This window comes from Mesocricetus auratus, unplaced genomic scaffold (genome assembly GCF_017639785.1).
Source record: "Mesocricetus auratus isolate SY011 unplaced genomic scaffold, BCM_Maur_2.0 Super-Scaffold_100008, whole genome shotgun sequence".
Classification (NCBI taxonomy): domain Eukaryota; kingdom Metazoa; phylum Chordata; class Mammalia; order Rodentia; family Cricetidae; genus Mesocricetus; species Mesocricetus auratus.
In genome coordinates this window covers 30,889,721-30,912,879 of record NW_024429192.1, presented here as the reverse complement: position 1 = coordinate 30,912,879, position 23,159 = coordinate 30,889,721, and the positions used below count along the sequence as shown (strand labels likewise).

Genomic DNA, 23,159 nt, shown 5'->3' with positions numbered 1-23,159 from the left:
AGTGTTTTCGAAGAATTTATTAAAGTTTAGTTTTATGTGCAAATGTGTTTATATGTAAACTTATAAAATCAAATTTATAACTTCTGGAGATTGAACCCAGTTCTTTCATGTGCTAGGTAATGCTCTGCCACTGAGTTATACCCCAAGAATCATTGTAACCTAAGTTATCTTTTTCCTGAGGAAATAGGATAAATAAGTTTACCATCCATATAGACATTGGAAAATATTGCCTGGAAATACCACTTTGTTCATGGAAAAAAAGTTGTCTGGAGAATGGTAAATGTTGACCCAAAATGTATTTTTTTAGGGTTGAAGATGTATCTCATTGGTAGAGTGCTTCCCCAATACACCTAAGACCTTAAGTTAAATTCCTAAACATATATACACATACACAATAAGTAAATAGATACATGAAAAATAAATAGATAGATAGATAGATAGATAGATAGATAAATGGGAAGCACACTTTAGTCTACAGGTTCTTTCAAGCTGATGAATTAATCTAAGCTTCTTCATTTTTTTCCACATCAACTCTAGAGAAATACTAGGGGTTGAGACACTAATGATAATAGAAATTTAAAACAACAAGCAGTAGACTGAGGTCTGGTGTCCTCTGGTGAGAGACAAAGGCTGTAGTAACTAAGAGCTAAGGTGAGAAGACAAGACATAAGGCTTGAAAAAGGTCTAAGTGTCCAAATGCAGAAAACAGGAAGTACAATAGAGTAAGTTACAAATAACAAGAAATAAAAACATGAGGACTGATAGAAGCAAAATACATACTTTGAGAAGGTTTTCAGTTCACAAGAGTCACAGGAAACTAAATCATGGAGTGACTTCAAATGAGCCTTTCAATCTATCTTTGACAGATTGCATTTTCCAAAGAAGTATCTCCTGCTCTTCATGCTCCTTGATGTGTCATTTTTCCACTCCCTTATCAGAGGTAGATTCTATCTTCCCTACCCACACATCCTTGGGTGGATTCTGGAATTGCTTTAATCATAGTGCATGCGGCAGTAATACAACACCTCTTAAAGGACCTTACAGTGCCTACATTCTCCTTGGATGCTAGCTGCCACGGAATAAGGTTCACCTTAAGACATCATAGTGAAAGTCAGTCACATGAAGAAACCCTGACATATGATATTCTATATGCCGGTGGGGTGCCAGACATCATGAGCTGTCATGTTTGAGTGAAAACCCGTCTTGGAATGTCTTTTTACTGTAATCAGACACTCTGGCTAACTCCACATGCTACAGAGACCGTTGGTTAGATGAATCAATTGCTTTCCAGATATTGTACTCAAAAACCTAGTCCCAAATAGCTATTATTTAAACTAGGGATGTCTTGTTAGTCTGCAAAAGGTAGCTAATTGTTGAGTATTTGAGCAGAGAAGTAATATATGTCATTTCTTTTATGGCAATTAGGGGATATGTTTGGAGAACTAAACAGCTCTTAATAGCATGAAAATCCTTTAGCATTTTAACTCTATTACATCATGTGTTATTTTTTAGTTTGATAGCCATTTAAGCCTTTCTTTCATGAACTTGTAGTCAGGAGCAAAAGAAATGTAGTCAACCTTTTGTGATATTAAGGAAATATGCAAATATTCTTGTATTAGTTGCTATGTAATGCTTCAAGATCTTGAAGTTGCTTGCAGCAATCAGAAACACTGACCTTTGTTGACTTAATTATACATGCTGATTCAATCAGTCCCTGGTCTGCAGGTTTGAAGGTTTCTTTGCTACGAAAGAAAACACAGATTTATGTGGCAGTAGATTTCCCTGCTAATCCCTGGTCTTTTGTTTTGTTTTGTTTTAGATTCCGCTTCTTAGCCATAGAAAGCTTTCCTAAACTTATTTTCCATGACTCTATTGTTTACTATGAGCTGACTTTTAGACTTTTAACTTTTCAGAGAGATAAATGCACTGCAACAGAAAGCTAGCTGTGAAGCTTCTGATGAAAATGAGTCAGGGAGAAAAGTGCCAGGAAGATCTGACAAAGAATGGGAAGAAAACCCAGAGAGTTCTTGTCTCTTAAGGTTGTTAGTGAAGCAAATGTTTTGGATCTACAAACCAGTGCAGCAGAAGAATGGGTTCTCTTGGTATCTTATCAAGAATGGAAAGCTTAGGTTGAGGACAGGTGTGAAATCCCCTGGAATCCCTTAACATTCACAGAGCTGAGACAGCAGGCTCAGGAGTTCAAAGACAAAGTGCACTACATGGGAGAACAGAGAGAGGTGGCTGAGTAAATAAGAACATATATTGTTCTTGTGGAAGACTTGAGTTCAGTTCAGGTTCTGGGGGAAATCTGATACCTCTGACCCCACACAGACACCTGTACCTTCCCTCACACAGATACATACACATCACTGGGGGGGGGGGCAGGGGAGGAGGGGAGGGAAAGGGAACTGAGAGTAATATGTGTAAAAAGTTAAATAAATTATAAAAAATAAGTAAAAATGAATAAAAAAGAGAAGTTATCTAAGGCACACCTCGTAACATCTCAGGGAAGAATTCCTTTTCATCCAAAGTTTCAGTATCTAGATAATTTGAAGACCTGCCAGTGATAACAATGATACTGCTAGGCACCAGAGTGTGCTTCTTTTTTTTTTTTTTAATTAGGTTAGAAACAATCTTGTTTCATATGTCAATCCCAGCTCCCTCTCACTCTCCCTTCTCTCCTCCCCCTCCCTCCCCACCAGGTCCCCTGGTCCCCCAACCCAATCCCCAGTCCAATCCCCAAGGAGGATGAGGCCCTCCATTGGTGGATCTCCAGTAACTGTCATTTCATCCAGGGAAGGGCCTAGGCCCTCCCCCAAGAGTCCTGGCTGAGAGAGCCTCCCATATTGTGGCATGGGCACTCAAAGTCTATTTGTATGCCAGGGATAAATACTACCCAAGGCCCCATAGATAACCTAGGACTCCTTACTGACACCCAAATTCAGGGGGTCTGGGTCAGTCCCATGCTTTCCACACAGCCATCAATCTGGAGTCCAAGAGCTCCCCCCTTGTTCAAGTCAACTGTTTCTGTGGGTTAAACCAGCCCACTCTTAACTCCTTTGTCCATCAGTTCTCTCTTTCTGACACTGGATTCTAGTTCAGTTCAGTGTTTGTCTGTGGGTATCTGCCTCTGCTTTCATAGTTGCTGGATGAAGGTTCTGTTTCCTAGACTCTCTGGCAGTGGGATTGTATGATGGCACTCCCCTGATTCATGTCTAAAATCCATAAATGAATGAGTACATACCATGTTTCTCTTTTTGTGACTGGGTTACCTCACTCAGGATGGTTTCTTCTAGTGCCATCCATTTACCTGAAAATTTCAAGATTCCATTGTTTTTTTCTGCTGAATAGTATTCCATTGTGTAAATGTACCACATTTTCTCTATCCACTCTTCAGCTGAGGGGCATCTAGGTTGCTTTCAGGTTCTGGTTATGACAAACAATGTTGATATGAATATAGTGGAACAGACGTCCTTGTTGTATGAATGGGCATCTTTTAGTTATATGCCTAAAAGTGGAATTGCTGGGTCATGTGGTAGACTCCCATTTTCCTGAGGAATCTCCAAAGTGGATTTCCAAAGTGGCTGTACAAGTAGGCACTCCCACCAGCAGTGTAAGAGTGTTCCCCTTTCTTCACATCCTCTTCAGCATAAACTGTCATAGGAGTTTTTGATGTTAGCCATTCTGAGATGGTATCTCAGAGTTGTTTTGATTGCATTTCCCGCATGGCTAGGGATGTTGAGCACTTTCACAAGTGTCTCTCAGCCATTTTAGTCTCCTTTATTGAGAATTCTCTATTTAGTTCTGTACCCCATTTTTTACTGGATCCTTTGGTGTTTGGAGACTTGCTTCTTGAGTTCTCTGTAAATTTTGGAGATCAACCCTCTGTCAGATGTGGGGTTAGTGAATATCTTTTCCCAATCTATGGGTTGCTTATTTGTCTTGCTGATTGTGTCCTTTGCATTACAGAAGCTTCTCAGTTTCACGAGGTCCCATTTATTAATTGTTGATCTTAGTGTCTGTGCTACTGGAGTTATGTTCAGGAAACGGTCTCCTGTACCAATTTGTTCAAGGGTGCCTCCCACTTTCTCTTCTAAAAGGTTTGGTGTGGCTGGATTTATGTTGAGGTCTTTCATCTATTTGGACTTAAGTTTTGTGCATGGTGATAGACATGGATCTATCCTCATTCTTCTACATGCCAGCATCCACTTATGCCAGCACCATTTGTTGAAGATGCTTTCTTTTTTCCATTGCATATTCTTAGCTTCTTTGCCGAAAATCAGATGTTTATACGTGTATGGATTAATATCAGGGTTTTCAATTCAATTTTATTGATCTACCTGTCTATTTTTGTGCCAATACCAAGCTGTTTTCAGGACTACAGGTCTATAATAGAGCTTGAAGTCAGGGATGGTGATGCCTCCAGATGTTGCTTTGTTGAATAAGGTTGTTTTGGCTATCCTGGGTCTTTTGTTTTTCCATACAAACTTGATTATTGTTCTTTCAAGGTCTGTGAACTGGGATTTTAATGGGGTCTGCATTAAATCTGTATATTGCTTTCGGTAAGATTGCCATTTTTACTATGTTGATACTACCTATGCAAGAGCATTGGAGATCTTTCTACCTTCTAGTGTCTTCTTTAATTTCTTTCTTTAAAGACTCAAAGTTCTTGCTATACAGGTCTTTCATTTGTTTGGTTAGCATTACACCATGGTATTTTATGTTGTTTGTGACTATTGTAAAGGGCGATGTTTCTCTGATTTCTTTCTCAGTCCTTTTATCATCTGTATATTGTAGGGCTACTGATTTTCTTGAGTTGATCTTGCATCCTGCCACTTTGCTGAAAGTATTTATCTGCTGCAAGAGTTCCCTGGTGGAGGTTTTTGGGTCACTTATGTAAACTATCATATCATCTGCAAATAGTGAAAGTGTGACCTCTTCCTTTCCAATTTGTATCCCCTTCATCTCCTTTTTTTGTCATATTGCTCTAGCTAGAACTTCAAGTATAACATTGAAGAGGTATGGAGAGAGTGGACAGCCTTGTCTTGCTCCTGATCTTAGAGGAATTACGTTGAGTTTCTCTCCATTTAGTTTGATGTTAGCTGTTGGTTTACTGTATATTGCTTTTATTATGTTCAGGTATATTCCTGTTATCCCAGATCTCTCCAAGACCTTTATCTTGGATTTTGTCAAAGGCTTTTCTGTGTTCTTGAAACAGTTTCATCTATACACTCTTTTTTTTCCTTTTTAAAAAAAATTTAGACACATTCTTATTTTACATATCAATACCCTCATTCCATTGCCCTTCCATGCCCCCCCTACTCCCCAAGGATAATGAGGCCCACCACAGGGGACCATCGAAGTCTTTCACATCATTTGGGGTAGGGCCTAGGCCCTCTATCTTGTATCTGGGCTGCAGTAGTATCCCTCCATAGGAAATGGGCTCCCAAATTCCATTTGTGCACTATGTATTAACACTGGCCCTACTGTTAGAGGTCCCATAGACTGTACAGGCCTCGTAGCTGGCATCCACATTCAGAGGACTTGGTTTGGTCCAATGCTGGTTCCCTAGCTTTAAGACTAGGGTCTCCTGCTCTCACTAGGTCAGGTCAACTGTTTCTGCGGGTTTCTCCAGCACAGTCTTGGCTTTTTTGTTCATCCCTCCTTCCTCTATGCAACTGGATTCCAGGAGTATGACTCAGTGTTTAGCTGTGAGTGCCTTCTTCTGCTTCAGTCAGCTCCTTGATGAAGGCTTTAGGAATGACAACCAAGGTAGTCATCAATCTCATTATAGGGAAAAGACATCAAAGGCAGCCTCTCCACCACTGCCTAGATTCTTAGTTGGGGGTCATCCCTGTGGATCCCCAAAAATTTTCCCAGTTCCAGACCTCTCTCCAAGCCTATCATGGCATCTCCTTTCTTGCCCTCCACTATTCCTCCCCTGTCTCAGTCCTCCTGATCTCTCTTGTTCTCCTCCCACCTCCCCTTCTCCCCCCTCCCCTTCCTACCTCCCTTCCCAACCCCCCCATGCCCCTAGTTTGCTCATCTATACACTCTTATTCAAAGCAAAATACACGTTTTTGCTTTATTGCAAGACATTCTGCATAATACAAAAACATGGTGTCTTCAGGAAAAAGAAAAGCTCACAACAAATAGAAGTTGAATGGTGACAAACTTAGGAATCAGCCTGTAAATTTATTCTATCAAGACAGCACAGCAGGAGTAAAATAAACACCACGTATTCTGACCTCCTTATTGCTTTGGAGTGAAGAACCTGCAATACATGAAAATGAAACTGCTACTAAGAAATTTCACTGACCTTCCAATAAAAGAAGTTCCTGCACCACATCAGAAATAACCCAGTCCGGGCTGAAGATTCACTTCTGTTACCATGAGTGAGGCAGAGAGCTAGTACTGGCCATTCCGGGTGATGTCAAAGATTTCATTCACTCAGCAGCTGTCAAAACTTCATGAAGGAAAGGCTAAGCCATTGAAATTGCTACTGAATAATTGCAGAGGAGACCACTTACAGAAATCTGGATGTATTTTGGAACTGGGTTAGTTTTCAGATAGGAAATAGAAGTTCAATATTCTAAGCACAGGTAGGCAAAACTGAATCAACACATGTTAAGAATCAAAAGCTTCTTTCAGAAGAAGAGCTGTCTGAGGGGTAGAAAGTAAACTCAAGCAGGCCACAAACTGCAGGATGGAAGCTAGAAACTTCGTAACCGCCAGTGGAAGTGCAAATAGGAAAAGCATGAAAAGCCAGCAGTCTCTGTGGTGCCTGAGGAACTTGATAAATGAACAATTGATGCTCGAGTTTTCCAAGTTGAAGACTGTTAAATCATGCTCTGGTCTTCCTATGTGTCTTGTGAAAATATTTCTCAAAGTCTCAGAGTTCTTGCCCCACAGGAGGAAACATGTGCCTGGTGCTGCACATCTGGTGAGGACCCCATGGTTGGGGGGGGCTCACAGCCCTTACTATTATTTTGCTAAATGGACATAGTATGAAACTGCCCTCTAAATTTATATGTCTCACCCCATAGTTTCCTGTAGCTCTCATGCCCAACCATAGTTGTTTCTTTAAGCAATGGATGGTGGTTGATGCAGAAACACAGTGGTCAAAGTGTAGAAAATCAGTGGAGTACCAAGCCACAAATGGAATTTTTTTTTTTAAATCACATCCCTTCTCTGGGGTTCACCGTCCCTGCCCAAAGCAGGAGTGGGAGGATTGTTAGAATCAAAGGTAGGAGTGTAGCTGGAGGCTTTTCTCGTGTTCCTCCCAGTTCTGAAACTGCTTATAAAATAATTACGCAGAGGCTTAATATTAATTATAATTGTTTGCCCAATGGCTTGGGCTTATTACTGGCCAGCTCTTACATTTAAATTAACCCATTACCATTAGTTTATATTTTACCACGAGGCCCGTAGCTTGTTATTTCACATCTTGCTTCTATGGTGGCTGTTGGCATCTTTCTAGACTCCGCCTTCTTTCCCCTGCATCTCTGCTTGGATTTCCCACCTAGCTATATTCTGCTCTGCCGTAGGTCAAAGCAGCTTTAGTCATCAACCAATAAAGGCAACACATATTTGCATCATGCAGAAGGGCATCCCACATCAAAGGGGAGTACTAGAATAAAGCAGTGACATCTACACTTGCCAGGATGGATGCTCTCACAGCAGCTGAAGATGCCTGCACCAGACCAAGCCAGTCAACATTCTTAGCATGAAGTAGGAAGGGTTCGTGAGCCTCTATGCCTAGCTTGGGAGCTGTGGGAAGTTGATGGCTTCTGGGAGAGGGTGAGTCTGACCCGATAGCAAGGGATATATGGGCAGAACTAATTGAAGTTAGAGAAATTTTATACATGATACTCTAGCAATATGGCTGCCTGAACAAGACCTGAAAAAATACAGTATCAGTAGACACGTTAAGATAGAAGAAGTCAGTCTTATGGGGACCTATAGACAGAGAACTGAAGGCAACTCAGGAATGCTCCGAGTAAGAAATAATCCTCTACAGGGATGAAATGACTAATTGGTTATCCAGTACCAAGTGGTCAGCCCTGGAATCTATACATATAAGTAACATTATACAGACTGAGTAGGTTGTATTTATGTTTTTAGGCCATAATTTTGGGAGGGACCAAGTGTGAAGGATTGGGTATGTAGGAGGATTGGATGGAGGAAAGTGAAAGGGGGGGAATGATGTAATTATATTTTCATTTACAATTAATATAAAACATGAGGACATGATGCTGGTGAGACAGAGATATGGGGTGAATCTTGAAGGAGTTGGGGTGAATTCGAGGTGAATATAATAAAATATATTGTATGAAATTCTCAAAAATTAACAACTGTGTATTAACAAGGCTGTGGCTTATAGAGCTGGCTGCAATGGGCTTTTAAAGACAAACTATACCATGTAAAGATTGAATCTCAGAGTACCAAAAGGTGAACATGTCAAATAGAATCTTTTAAATGAAAGTAAGAGGTGAAAATGACAAGTAGTCTTTATTTTCAGTTTCTCCTGAAAGCAGAGCTGGCGTAGTAGATGTTCAGTATCCTGTATCACAAAATTTAGCAGAAGTAAACCAAGATACAAATGAGATAAATTTTGAGATGGGTTGTTTACATAGTGAAAGAATGAATTTGCATCTCTTAGCTATATCAGATCATATCAATACTAACAAGAAATAAGTTTCAGATGTTGGAGAAACATTCTGGAACTAAATTATCTAATTATATGAAAGTGTTTTCATGAGTAGCCCTAAAAATATGTACCAACGCAAAAATACCATCATGTAAGAAGACGAAAAAACTGAACTTCAAAAGTCAGTCTCCAAAGTCCCTCTTCTTTTGATTAAGGCTAAACAGCAGTAATCCCTTACCTCAAGAGGAGAGCATAAATAGAACATTTTGGATACCTGTTGTTGTTGTCACCTGGTCACCTAACTGTGGTTCTTCAATGGAGGACAACCAGACATTCGTTTGTTTGTTTGTTTGTTTTAAGTCCACATATGAGTTGAGTAGATGGAAGATGTCCTGAGTGCAATGTCCAGGGTCCATGTAAAAGATTTAAAAGGCCAGATGTACTGGCTTATGCCTGCAAGTCCAGCACTCAACAGGTATATGGCAGGCAGACATAGGGGAATGGGCTAGAAGCTCAGGAGTGAGGATAGTAACTGAAATAACAGATCTTCAAAAGCAAGGAATGGAGAACTGACTCCCAAAAAGTTATCCTCTGTTTTCCATGTGTTCTAGTGTGCATGCATGTGTTTGCGCACACACATTAAATAATTTTAAAAATATATGTAAATATGTTCCTCATCTCACCAGTGTTGCTTTGATAACACGGTTTGTGTTCTGTTTACTTCTGTCAATCCATTTATATATAACGTGCTTGTTGCTGGTATTTCTTTCCAGCTTGATCCTGCTGCCATTCAGCCCCAAATAAGCACACAAAGACATATTAATTATAAAAGTATTGGACGATGGCTAGGGCTTCTTATAGGCTAGCTCTGTCTTAATTATTAACCCATAGCTACTAATCTATGTATTTCTACATGGCCTTATCTTACTAGAGAATGCCTAGCATGTCCTATCTTCCTGGTCTCTACATGGCATCTCTTTGCGGTCCCTCTCTGTTTACCTTTCCCAGAATTTTCCTTGTCTCCTAGTCCCGCCTGTCTTCCTGCCTCTATTAGTCAAATGGTGTTTTATTCATCAACCAATAAGAGAAAGACATATGCAGAAAGGGCATCCTCCATCATGTGCTATTCAGTAGTGACCAAAATTTCTCACGGGAAGAGAAAAGCATGCTTTTGAGCCATCAACCATGAAAAGACAGTGTGGCTTGTCTTGGCCATCTTGTTAACAATGCATGGGCTTAGAGCTGCTGCACTCTGCTGAATTCCTAAGCATCCTCACCGTTCCTGACTTTTCTTGAACTTTGACGGAAAAAGGGGAGATGGAAACTGTTAGACTAGCATATTGAGTACTAACTCTAGCGAAGCCATCAGAACAGAAATATCCAGACTTTAGGGTAATTGCTGCTGTGAGTTCAGATGAAGGCTGCTGCAACACAATTGTGTCTTTTCTTTCTCACAGGTTGTCTGGGCATGTTCCGTGCTGGTGTGTTCAGTGCTGCGCGGCAGTCTGTTAATGGTTACCCTGACCTCAGGAGCTGTGTCAATGGTAAGCTATTGTGTAAAAACGAAGTAAAACGAAATATAAGTCTTGGGAAGTGAAATGCACTGTGTCAATATTAACTAATTTTTAAAATTCAGTAAGTGAACCCTAGAAGGAAGCTATGCCAAGCAGAGATGTGTTTTTTGAATTGCATATACAAGCATATGTTTTAGTTGTAAATGCATTGGTTTTACATGAAATGAATCCCCCCGCCCCAACATTTCAGCTGAGGGGCGGTTAGTGATTGCAGGCTTCAAGTTACTGCTGTCAGAAATGCTGTATGTAGCATCTTCCTTTTGGTTGGAGTTGTGCAATCACAATATGACCAAACGTTAGAGTTTACTTTTTATCAGAGGAGAACCATGCTCTTCCATTTAACATTTGGGCATCAGCAATATAAACATGAAAATATGTGTATCAGTCTGTTTTCTCTGAATCAATACAGGACCTACAGTGACCAGTGTGTGATTGTTGTGCTCATTTCTTCTCAATTAGGCACCACATTTTCCAGTATTTGATGGATTGTAACAAAAATTCTACTTATTTAGGGCAAGAAGGTCCCTTTTAAAACTTCTATCTTAATCTATGTTGGAATTGCCATCAGGTGTATGCAGTGTTGGGGATCAAACCCAGGCCTTTACAAATGCTAGACAATCACTATGCCAACTGAGTTACATCTCCAGGACTACTGTTTGATAAAATGCATCTTAGCCTTATTGGTAATAGGCATGCAGTTGTATTTTTCCTTTTCTGCGATTCCTTTTCTTGCCTAAGGTGAGAGTTAAATGGAAGTCTGTTTCCTTTAGCCATCCCAGACCAATGTGATCCTATGCCATGCAATGAAGATGGGTATCTGAACTGCAAAGATGGCCAAGCTGCTTTCACGTGCATCTGCAAGCCAGGATGGCAAGGAGACAAGTGCCAGTTTGGTATGTATGAAAATTCCTTGCCCACCGACTTTTCTGGGTTGGCCACATGACAAATTATCTGAAGGTGGTATTTCTTTAAAAACACTTTATTTTCCCATCACAGATGTAAATGAATGTAAAGACCCCTTAAATGTAAATGGGGGCTGCAGCCAGATTTGCAACAACACCCCTGGAAGTTACCACTGCTCCTGCAGAAGTGGCTTTGCTATGCTTTCAAATAAAAAAGACTGCAAAGGTAAAAGCACAGAAATGAGATACAAATGTATTATCTATTAATTGTGTGAGGTCAACGGTCAGGTAGAGGAATTTCCTTGGGAAACTTCTGGAAGACGCTGTGATCAGAAAGTACTTACTTTAAATGTGCTGCTATGTCTTGGAGCCTTGTGATGCTTTTGAACTCCATTTTAGTTTATATTACCAATAACAATCTTCTTGTGTGTGCACACAGACAAGTGCATATTTCAAGAATTTGCTTATTGATAAATAAGGGTAATTAAAGCACTTTACTCAAAAGAGAGGATGCAGTGATATACACATTTCAAAACTGTTGTTTGTCCCATTTTCAGGATCAGCTACTATCCTATTTTTTCCATAAGGTAAATAGCAGATACACAAAGAAATCTATAAATCTTAATAACCCCACTATTATATTTCTCTTTGCTTGTCAGAAATACCTTTCTGATTTTTAAAATAAAGCCTTTATTTTGCACCCCATACCTAATGATGGTTCTGAGAAAGATGAGGAATCCCAATTTTTCATTTTCTTTACACACTGACTATTGTACCACAGCTCTTAAGTATTTTTTCCTTAGGATTTAAATAATCTGTGTGGTTAGCTTTTTGTATGTTGTCAATGTATTTCCTTTGTATCCCAACATTTTCCTTTTTTCTCCTTGCACATGCTGAATTGCTCTATGAAATCTATACATATTCCTGCTAGGTGAATGGATAGCTAAACACAGAATTCTGAGCTTGCAGTGAAATCTTGCTACAGTGCAGAATCTCTTAAAAAGTATTTTGTTCTTCTTTCTAAGAGTTTAAAAATTCAGTAGGTTAAATGTGAAGTTTCCTCGTGTAAGCCTCTACTTCTGTCTTAGAAAATCTCCAGTCAAAATTCACATTCAAGGCATTTTCTGTCTTTTTGGTAGCATTCAGTATTCTGTAGTTCACTACAGTATAATTTAAAGTCCTGTGGAATAAACTGAAATGAAATGCATTTACTAACAGTCTCTTCCAAGCCATTATCCAATTTATGACTGTATATCTTTATTTGTCTTTTTGAATGTTTTAGTTTGACTATTGGAATAGGGGCATCATTACAACAGCAATTATAGGATGCAACTATAATTCAGTGTACCACATACATTATATAAAGAGATAATACCAATTCCTACTTAAACACTTAAATACTTGAATTATCTATTCTTTTCCCAATTTTATGAATTTTTTCATATTCACAATGAATTAATACATGCATGTACAATTATAAAAACTAACTTTTTTTGGCTGGGAATATATAGTTCAGTGGTAGAGTGCTTGCTTAGCATATGGAAGGCCTGGATGCTTTTCTCACTGCCACCAAACAACCCACAGAATGTTCTGAAGACCAGAACATGAGTCTTTTATTCTTTCTTTGCATAGTAATTCATCTGTGGTACACAGCAAGCACAGAACTTACAGAAAAATATGTAGAAAACTATTGCAGTCGACCTTGACCATGGTGAGGATATACATGGAATAAGGTTGGCAGTTACTGACTAAATATGAAAATCTAAGGCCTTGTCAGCGTTAGAGGTAGATACAGAGTCATCATGTCAATGTTCTGTATCTAAATTCATATGATCTATATATTTCCCTACAAATATGTATAAAGCCAAGTAATTTAAGTAATGTGTTTTTATTTTCTTTTAAAGGCATGAACTTTTTATTATAAAAGCATTTTGACACTTAACTATTTTCAATCAGCTGAGGATTTGTATTAAGTTGTAAGGAATATTATAGATTTTAGGTTTTCCCTTATTGGTAATATTCATACTTAGAATACTGGCCTTGACACTCCCTTACCAAAGTGATTAATTCCATTATTTGGGAGCACGTTATTTGAAACAGAACAATGCCTAAATTTTCATCTATTCATCTCCCCAGATAAACTGCCAATTTTCAAAGTTGGAAATGCATTTCCCACTCAACTTTGTCTTTCCTCATTGACCTCCATGAACAAAGCTGAGCAATAATTGCATCTATGAAGATGTTTTTGTTTGCTCGAAAGTGCCACCTACCACCTCCTTGCAATCCATCTTTTGTTTCCTAGTACACCATGTAATACAGCTAATGATTCTGAAATTTGAGAGTATTAACCTAACACTAAAAGATATTAGAGTAAGTGCAGTTTTAGAAATACTTTTAGACTTAATTAGCTCCACTTTAAATGTAAATCATTGTTGATTAGTGTAGGACAGTTGGGGAAAAGTTAGATATCTGTCAACTTCCAAATAAAAATACAAAACAAACGAGTTTTCACTTGTTAAATAATTGTAGCAGAAGTTAAGTGAATCTACATTTACAACCAATTTCAGAAATATAAATTTAGAAGTGCATTTAAAGAATATTAAGAATATGGTTGAATTAAAGCGTGGTGATAGATTTATTGTTTTACTGTTTCAAGGCTACTCTATTGTGAGATATATATATACATATATATATGTATACATGCATACATATGTTAGATTCAGGGAACAAATAAGTGTTTACTTGATATTGGGAAAAATCTTAACATTGATTTTATTTGTAGATGTGGATGAGTGCTCTCTGAAGCCCAGTGTTTGTGGCACAGCTGTGTGCAAGAACACTCCAGGAGACTTTGAGTGTGAATGTCCTGAAGGCTACAGATATGACCCCTCGTCAAAGTCTTGCAAAGGTAGAATGGCGATGCTATCAGTGCGTAGTAAAGAGGGTGGGTTTGAACCCAGGATAATATTTGGAAGAGTGTTTCTCTTGCTAATCTCTGATGTAACTTGGTTGATTTGGTGATTGTTGGCTTCCTTACAGAATAGAAGTATCAAGGAAGACCCATGGTCTTTGGGTTTAATATTATTCATTCCATTTAACCCATTAACCTTCATAAAAACTAGAGACTTCCTTTGTCATAAAAGCAAAATGAAGATATTTTAATAGTCTTTCAATAACATTGAAATTTTAATTTGAAAGGAAAAATTCATATAGGCAAAGAAAAATGACACTTTAATTGTGGGACTGAAACCATGAGCCTTCTTATCAACCTTAGGTTTTATTCCAAACATTTTCAGCCATTTTCTGTGCATACGTTGTTGACTTTATTTTTTTTTTCTTGCATTTGTTGGATTTTTTTTTGCTTTTTTCTTCTATTTCTTTTTTTTAATTTTAAATAGCTTGTTTTACATGTCAATCCCAGTTCCCTCTCCCTCCCCTCCTCCCGCACCTCCCCCCACCATCCCCCCCCATCCTCCCACCCTATTGCTAATTCCTTCCGCATAGGGGATATCTAGGGTCTATCATTTCATTCAGGGTAGGGTCCAGGCACTTCCCTAAGAGTCCAGGCGGAGAGAGCAACCCTCTTTGTGTTATGGACACACGATGTCTGTTAGTATTCGAGGGATTAACACTGATCCACTGCTCAGGACCCCATAGGTAGCCCAGGCCTCCACATTGACTCTCACATTCAGAGGGTCTGGATCTATCCCATGCTGGCCTCCTAGCTGACGGTCTGGGGTCCAAGAGCTCTCCCCTGTTCGGATCAGCTGTCTCTGCTGGTTTTGCCACCCCGTTCTTTGCCAATTTGCTCTTCGCTTCTCTCTCTCTGTCGCTGGGTTCCTTGGGTTCTGCTCAGTGTTTAACTGTGGGTGTTTGCCTCTGCTTCCATCAGTCACTGGATGAAAGCTCCAGGATGGTTATAGACATCAAGTTCACTATCAGGAATAGGTGTTGGTGACTTTAAAATAGGAAATTGGGACTGAAGATGGCTCAGGAACATTTTGCAGCTCTAGCAGAGGATCCAGATTCAGTTCCCAGTCATGTCGTGTGACTCACAGCTACCTGTCAGTCCAGTTCTAGGGATCTGACATTTTCCTCTGGCCTCCTCCAACACCTGCACACACATGGCACATATATGCATTCAGGCACACACACATATAAGATAAAATAAAGTAAATAACAAGGAGAAAATGTGAAGTGAGATATCTATTACCATGATGGACATCACAATGGAGCTCCAGAAAGCTGAGGGTTACTGATCTGTGATGACAAGACCCCTGGTGGATGCTGCTGCTCTTCCTGCCTGAGGTTGCCATGGTGTCAGCATGGATGCCTCGGCTAGCTTCAGCGCATTATGTTTGCTTTTGTCTGAGGTTTCAAATCATCTCACCTTCCTTTAAATGTTTTAATATTTCGAATTGAATTAGCATCGTGTCTAAAACTAATCACAACAATGATAATAGAACATAACTGTATGCTTATAAAGCTCTTCAAGCAGAAGCTCAGGGACTCAGCTCTGCAGCTTCCACATCACAGCTGTCTGTTTTCAAAACCTTTTCATCAACCAAATAGAAACTGTTATGCAGACAACAGCAAGTTCTCTCTTAATGGTGACCTTATCACAGGCAACCCCTGTTACTATAATAAACCTTTCTGTCTTTGAATTTATATGAGCAGATAGTCATTATATAATAGATTCTTTTCTATTTTTAGTGTGCTGTTGAAATGTTGATGTTTTACCTGACCCTATCTCCACACCCATCCATTTCTACTTTCCACTACCCACTCATTGCAATCATTGGGAAACGTAGCAACTCTCAGATACACTAAAACAAAGATCAGCAGGGTCCTTGATTATGACAGAGGCTTTCTCAGTTCAAGTGGTCTTAACACAGAAGTTAGGGTGTTATTATAGTCCCAGACCTTCCACAAGTCAGGTCCTTGTCTTGGTAATTCAAAGGACGACTCTCACTGGCCACAGAGAAGTTAAGTTTTTAAAAAAGGTTCATAGACAGGAATTTAAGAGAATGCAAACCAGCAGAGCTTCTTTGGAGCAGCAGCTGCCCCAGAAATGGGGTACTACGGAGCTGCTCTTTTGGGGGCCTAGTGTAGGCTGTAGTGTAGCCCAGAAACTGTTGAGGAGAGGAAGGTGGGCTATCCATCTAGCCCTGTGCTTTTACTAAAGCCCCAGGTGTCTGGGATACTGTTTCGGTCACATCTTCAGATACAGCTTCTAGGAAGCTGTGTAAAAGGAGAAGCAAGAGAGCAAAAAATCAGATGGAAACGAAAGCTCCCAAACACTATGGACATCCGTGGCCTCCAGCATGGCAAAACCATGGACATTTCTAGCCTCTGGACAAGGATAAGAATGAAAGTCCTCATTCCTAAACGGCAGGAACAGCCTCTGTTATCTGCTCTCATCATTATTATTAGCCATTTTCATCACCTAGATTGTAGTTTCGTGTCATAAAGGACAGATTTTTAAATGTTTTATGTGAGTCCATATATATATCTTATTTTAATCTCATATCATACAATTTTAATGCATTTAGAGTATCATTAACTCTGGAAATGTATTTTAAAGTGTTTAAAAGAGCATATATTACATGATAGTATTAATAAGAACTTCATAAATTTATAATAGGATATATCCAATGAAATGTCAAGGACTTTCTCTAGTCCTGGAACAATCTTTAGGCTAGGCATGTTATTACAAAGTAGAGAGTTGGGGACAGATCAGTTAAAAGACTTCAAATTATGGCAGGTAATGGCATAATAAGGTTTGAAAAACATTAATATATGTCATTAAATTTATGGCCACAATTTCTTAATATCACCCATCTTGATCATGACAAATATTCATTATTCAACACTACTTACTAAAATGGAAACAAAATAATGAGTCAAATAGATAAACTTTCTTCACTTATAAATTTAAGCTGGAGACACAAGATAAAATTGACACAGATATTAACAAGTCTTATGATATTTAATATGAGTTGGTGAGAGAGCAAAATACAGTGACTCTAAAATGTAAACTGAAAGACATTGATGTGTTGGGAGATGGAGTACTTCTTTGAGAGAAGTAGAGGTAGGTGTCTTGTTCAAAACGCATCGGTGATGAAGGGATGTGTACATGGGAAAGGCTGACAAAGGAAGAGTAATCACCGGGAGGAGGAAATAAGTATGTGAAGCCATGCATTGGTCAGTTACATAGAAGGACACTGAATCTGAAAGTTGGAGGACAATGGCAAAGGTCATGAGCAGGAGCAGATAGCAAACGAATGGGTAGACAATCCAGTCTAGATACGTATGGTAGATATTTGTGTGGATCTGAATTGCTACAAAGAAACTCTGACTACAAAGGCTGATAGATTAGCTAAAATAGTAATGATTATGAATGGGTCTAGTTGTTGCAGGCTCAGAGCCTGATTACAAGTTACTCTTGCGCTATCTTAGTCCTCTAAGTAGCCTCTCCTTGCCCACCTTCATGAGCTTCACAAAACCTTAGTTTTCAACAAACAAAAGGCAGGCTTTGGAGTGCCCCTTTAACTTCAGTCCTCGGGAGACAGAGGCAAGCAAATCTCTGTGTTTCAGGCTAGCCTGGACTACAGAGCAAGCTCTAGGACAGCCAGGGCTACACAGAGAAACTCAGGTCTCCAAACCAAAACAAAACAAAGTTTGGGCTGGAGAGATGGTCCAGCGATCATGAGCACTGGCTGCTCTTCTAAGGATCCTCAATTCCCAGCAACTACCATCTATAATGGGATCTGATGCCCTCCCTCTTCTGTCACACAGGCATGCATACAAATACAGCACTTACCTACGTAAATGAATGAATCTTATAAGACTTATCAGATAACATTTGGTGCCCATAGCTGGGATTTCTCTACTTCGCTTTATCCACTGAATGTTTTCACCTGGGTATCTAATAAGTGCCTTGATTCATGAATTTCTTGGTTCTTTTACTATACAAATTTTATAAAACTGCTTCCATGCTGGAACCTGGAATACTCTCCTGAGAGAGTATTACCCCTATTTGGTTTCAGAATAAACCATTTCTTTCGAATAAAAAGAGAATGTTTTACTTATTGAATTATTATAACAAGTCAGATGTTTTTGCTATTGTCAGTTTATTCATTGCATTAACTTTCAGTTAGCTAAAGTCAGCTTCCCGGCCCCCTCGCTACATTTTCTTCCCTGTTTTCACCTTTGTCCTCCTTCCCCTTCTAATTTCTTCTCTTCTCCCTTTTTTCCTTATTTTTAAAACAAAGAATTGGAAGTTGATTACAATGAAATTCTTATAATCAGAAATTCTTATAATCAGAAATGACAGTTCTTTTACTTGAAAATCAGAAAATTGGTATAATTACTATGCTGTTGTAATTAATTATTGAAGACTATAAAATTATTTGGAACATATACATAAAATTACACTTAGGACCCTGAAACTTCCATGTCAAGTGTTTGGATATGCTGTCACAGCAGTTGTGTTTTCTGAGTGACTACTGAGTGCCTGTTGGATTGGACATTTAGAAGCTATGAAGGTTGTTCTCTTTTCATGTCAGATGTGGACGAATGCTCTGAGAACATGTGTGCTCAACTGTGTGTCAATTACCCCGGAGGCTACTCTTGTTACTGTGATGGGAAGAAAGGATTCAAGCTTGCCCAAGATCAGAAGAGTTGCGAGGTAACCTTTGAAAATTCAAAACGTCTCATCAAGCCTGGCTGTTGGGACTTGCCTTTAATCCCAGTACCCAGGAGGCAGAGGCAGGAGCATCTCTGAGGTTAGCCTGGTCTATCAAGTGAGTTCTGGAATAGCCAGGGCTACACAGAGCAATGAGAAGAAAACAAAAATTAAACAAACAACTTTTTGGGAGTTTGGTTTTTGAGACAGGTTTTCTCTGTTTTTGAGCCTGTCTTGGACCTCTCTTTGTAGACCAGGCTGGTCTCAAACTCATACAACTCTGCCTGCTTCTGTCTCTCACGTGTTGGGATTAAAGACTTGTACCACTACAACCCAGCAAACAAACAGCTTATCTCTCTCTCTTTTTTTTCTAATGAGAGACCCAGGATCCCCATTCCCTGGGCTTTCAGTGAAGAGCATTTATCTTCTCTGAAAGAATTCAGTTGAAATTCAGAACACAATGTTAATGATAGAGTGGTTTATTTTAGAATAGGAAAACATACTCTCAAAGGGCAAGAGTTATAAGTGACCAGAGAAAAACACTACAAAGCCTGATGACTGTCAAGGGATAAGAATGAAGACCATTCTCTCGAGGTGAGAGTGAACAATGGCTAGACAATACATTGTGTCCATATGTAGTTTAGTCTCCTTATTTTTTTTTTCAAGATTTATAAAATCTCCTGCCTGGCGTTGGTGGTGCTTGCCTTTAATCCCAGCACTCAAGAGGCAGAGGCAGGCGGATCTCTGTGAGTTCGAAGCCAGCCTGGTTTATAAAGCAAGTTCCAGGACAGGTTCCAAAGCAATACAGAGAAACTCTGTCTCAAAAACAAAACAAACAAAAGAGACTTATAAAATCTCCAGAACAGACAGCTTTTCCGAGTGCCATTTTCCTGCCCAGACATTGGCAGACCCATTTTCTTGATTGTCACTTCACCATGCAATGATGTACCTTTGTGCTTTATCAGAAAGCCTCCAACTAGGTAGTTATTCATTATGAAGTGTTGGGATCCTGGAATCAGGTTTAGATAGTTATCAAGTAATGACCTCTTTGCTATTCAATATGATTCTGTCTCCTCTCAGTCTCAGAGAGAGGACTCAGGTCTCATTTCTCTGAGCAGTAATTAAAGCCTGCAGTTACCATCTTTGGTTTTACAAGAGCATGCTTATGAAGAGGGCGTCTATCTCCAGTGTCCTCTAATCCCACTAAAGGAATATTACACAGAAATTTAATGACAGCATCCTCGGTGTCCTGTATTACACTCTGGCAAGTTTGCACACTGCCTGTTTGTACTTGTCAGTGTTCGTAAACTTCCTGGTGAAAACAAACTTGTCTCAAAAAGATTTGGTGACTTTAAATGTATCATAATTCAGAGACCAATTATGCTCATCAGTGTGTCTCAAACACGCATTTCCACACCCAGATTTAATGCATAATTGACACAAGAAATCAATTTGTAGGATGGTTTTAACTTTTCCTTCATTGAATAAGTCAATATTTGAATCCCTCACCTACCTCCTTTTTTTTCCTTTTAGAAATAATAAGGTATACATGTTAGTGATTCTTTTTATTCCTGTGTTGTAAAACATATAAGGGTAAAATTATATATGATTATGAGGAAGACTGTTTAAAATTCCTAAATGATTTCACTGTGTATAACCATAACCATATGACTATATGGACACACACACACACACACACACACACACACACGACCAAGATGAACCAGTAAATGCTTAGAAAAAAAAAGCAATAAAAAATAACATTATCTACATGAAGGAAGATCAGGAGGTTAGTGGCTATAGCTGGTAATTCTGGGTTTACTCAACAGAAAGGCCATGTAGTAGAATTTCTTATTTTATAGTTTAGTCCCTTATTATTTCAGTATGTTCTGTAGTACATACTACTGTCCACCTTGGAGTAGATATGAATTTTTTTCTGAGGCCCTATTTAATAACTGTAGAATCCAGGGCAAAATTTCCTTCCCTGTACCCAGAATCCCATTTCTAGGTAACTTTCTACTTTAATGTTGCTTTTCAGCTCTTAGAAACAAATACTTGATTGGAGATCACATGACTTTGAATCATTTTCATATAAATTTCTTAGAGAATGAGATACTAAATTAGGTTTATTACCTCCTGTGTGGTCAGCATTCTCTTGAAAATCTAGAAAGCACATTTTTGTTCACAATTTTTTTCTTAACAACCAAATGAGTAGTTTTTAGATATAATTAATACAAGGCATTGTACGGTTTATTGACGCCATATTTGCTTGGACTTAAAAAATGTTTGTGTTTAACACTGAGGTATAAGAAAGAAATGATAAAGAGAATCCAAAGTAAAGCTAACATATTTCGGAGTCTTTGTGGATTGCTTTTGTAAGGAGATGGAAGATATTCCTTATCCTTTGCAAAGACATTTTGACATGAGGATATTTCAGAGGCTATTTGAGAAACTAAAGAGAGAAGACAAACTGCATACAATAATCCATGCATCTTGTTTTCCTCCAGGGTATTCCAGTGTGCCTTCCCTTGAACCTTGACAAAAATTATGAATTATTGTACTTGGCCGAGCAGTTTGCAGGAGTTGTCTTATATTTGAAATTTCGTTTGCCAGAAATTACCAGGTGAGGAATGGATGTCATTGGGAATTCCTACAGGTTAAACAGACGAGGAGAGGAGAGAAGACAGACAGCTGTAGGTCTGTTATCAATCTCATAACTTAGGTATATACCATTTAGGTGATCTTCACACATGTAATTTTCACACTAGAGTCTTTTCAAATCCAAGCCTGACTTTCTCAATACAAACTTACTTTATCCCATCATTTTCCATTTCCCACTGGTGACATATTTGCCAAGAAGCTGAGAAATTGGATCTAATTCACTTTTGAAAATTTAGCCCTTTTTTATACATTATAAAAACTAAGTGAAAATATCACTGTATTGATGGTGTATCATTACATTCAAACCTAATAAGGAAAATTAACAAGATGCCACATAAGTAATATTCTAAATAAATGGTTACTTAGTTTGGCAATTTGAGTACCTCAGCTTTTGTTTCTGTAGTTAGATTAACTTTAGGGAAAGTGTTTTTGTTTGTGATTCTCAATCATAATTCTCACTTGTCCAATTTTCTCAATGCATACATGTTGAAACTAGAAGCAATAAATCGGAATTTTGATGTAATAAAGAGAAGGAAAATTACTTAAAGTTAAGTTTAGAACCTAGCTTTCAAAATATATAATTAAATAATCATGCATGTTTAGAATTTAATTAGACATAGATCATTCACTAATTAATTGATCTGAATGTATAGCATTCTTTTCATGAAAGAACATTGAAGTTATTCTAAGATTCAGTTAATTTAATTGAGTGTGTTGCTTGGACATTCCATTTCCCTCAATATCTGGTTTTCACTACAAACATTTCTGAACAAATATTATTTTCTTCTGAGTAAGACTGGAAACTCTTCTTTGTTATAATAACAATGAGGATGAGGGAGAAAACTGTTGCAATATCTTTATTTACTTCCATATTATTTATTTATGACAACTCATTCTAACTTGGTACCTAACTTTGGATCAGAATTAGCAAACCAATTCCTCCAGTATTCCTTAGTTTCTTCACTGATTTATTTACTTTCAGAAGTGCAGTATCTTTTATACATTCCATATTAAATGCACGGTTTGATGAATATTTATAAAGTGATTTGCTTAAAGTAACTTCTTCACCTCTGTTTCCCATAATCCACTGCTTCCCTTGCCATGCCAAATGTTGACAAATTCTGTCTCTTTTCAACTCTACAATACTTTTGAAACAGAATAAATTGGTCCCCAATGTAATGAGTCAGGATGTGATGATGTATTCCAGAAAGAACATATGCAGAACACAACTCTTTGAAATACAGTTAAGCATCACTTTACAAAGAAAAGGAAATTATCTCCATAATAGGATCAACTCCTGGAAGATCGTGACCAAACACAGATTTAGTTTTTGGCAAGAAAGTTTGTTCTTCACATCAGCCAAATGCTCAGACAATTGTAAAGAAGGACATAAGTCCTTCTGCCAAAGGAAATTGTTTTCTTTCTTTCTTTCTTTCTTTCTTTCTTTCTTTCTTTCTTTCTTCCTTCCTTTCTTTCTTTTTTCTTTCTTTCTTTCTTTCTCTCTTTCTTAAATATGAACAGGTCCATGTATTCCTAGTACAATGTTATTCATTCAACACAGTGCACTCAACATTTTATGTCTTTCAAATACTTACTTGGAAATTGAAAATACAGGAATATTTATTTGGCCTCTTTCTTTGTTTCCTTCAAGGAAGGTCTTTTCCAATTACAAGTGCTGCCTTTGT

The 23,159-nt window shown here is 38.4% G+C and overlaps 1 protein-coding gene across 1 annotated transcript in view; it reads left to right on the top strand.

The window, feature by feature from the left end:
- Window positions 1-23,159, top strand: part of Pros1 (protein S) — a 63,919-nt gene that overhangs the window by 23,832 nt on the left and 16,928 nt on the right. Inside the window, exons 4-9 of the mRNA XM_040750607.1 lie at window positions 10,108-10,194; window positions 10,995-11,117; window positions 11,221-11,352; window positions 13,909-14,034; window positions 18,695-18,816; window positions 21,321-21,436. Of these exons, the coding sequence (XP_040606541.1) occupies window positions 10,108-10,194; window positions 10,995-11,117; window positions 11,221-11,352; window positions 13,909-14,034; window positions 18,695-18,816; window positions 21,321-21,436 (706 nt within the window). The remainder of the gene's footprint in view (window positions 1-10,107; window positions 10,195-10,994; window positions 11,118-11,220; window positions 11,353-13,908; window positions 14,035-18,694; window positions 18,817-21,320; window positions 21,437-23,159) is intronic.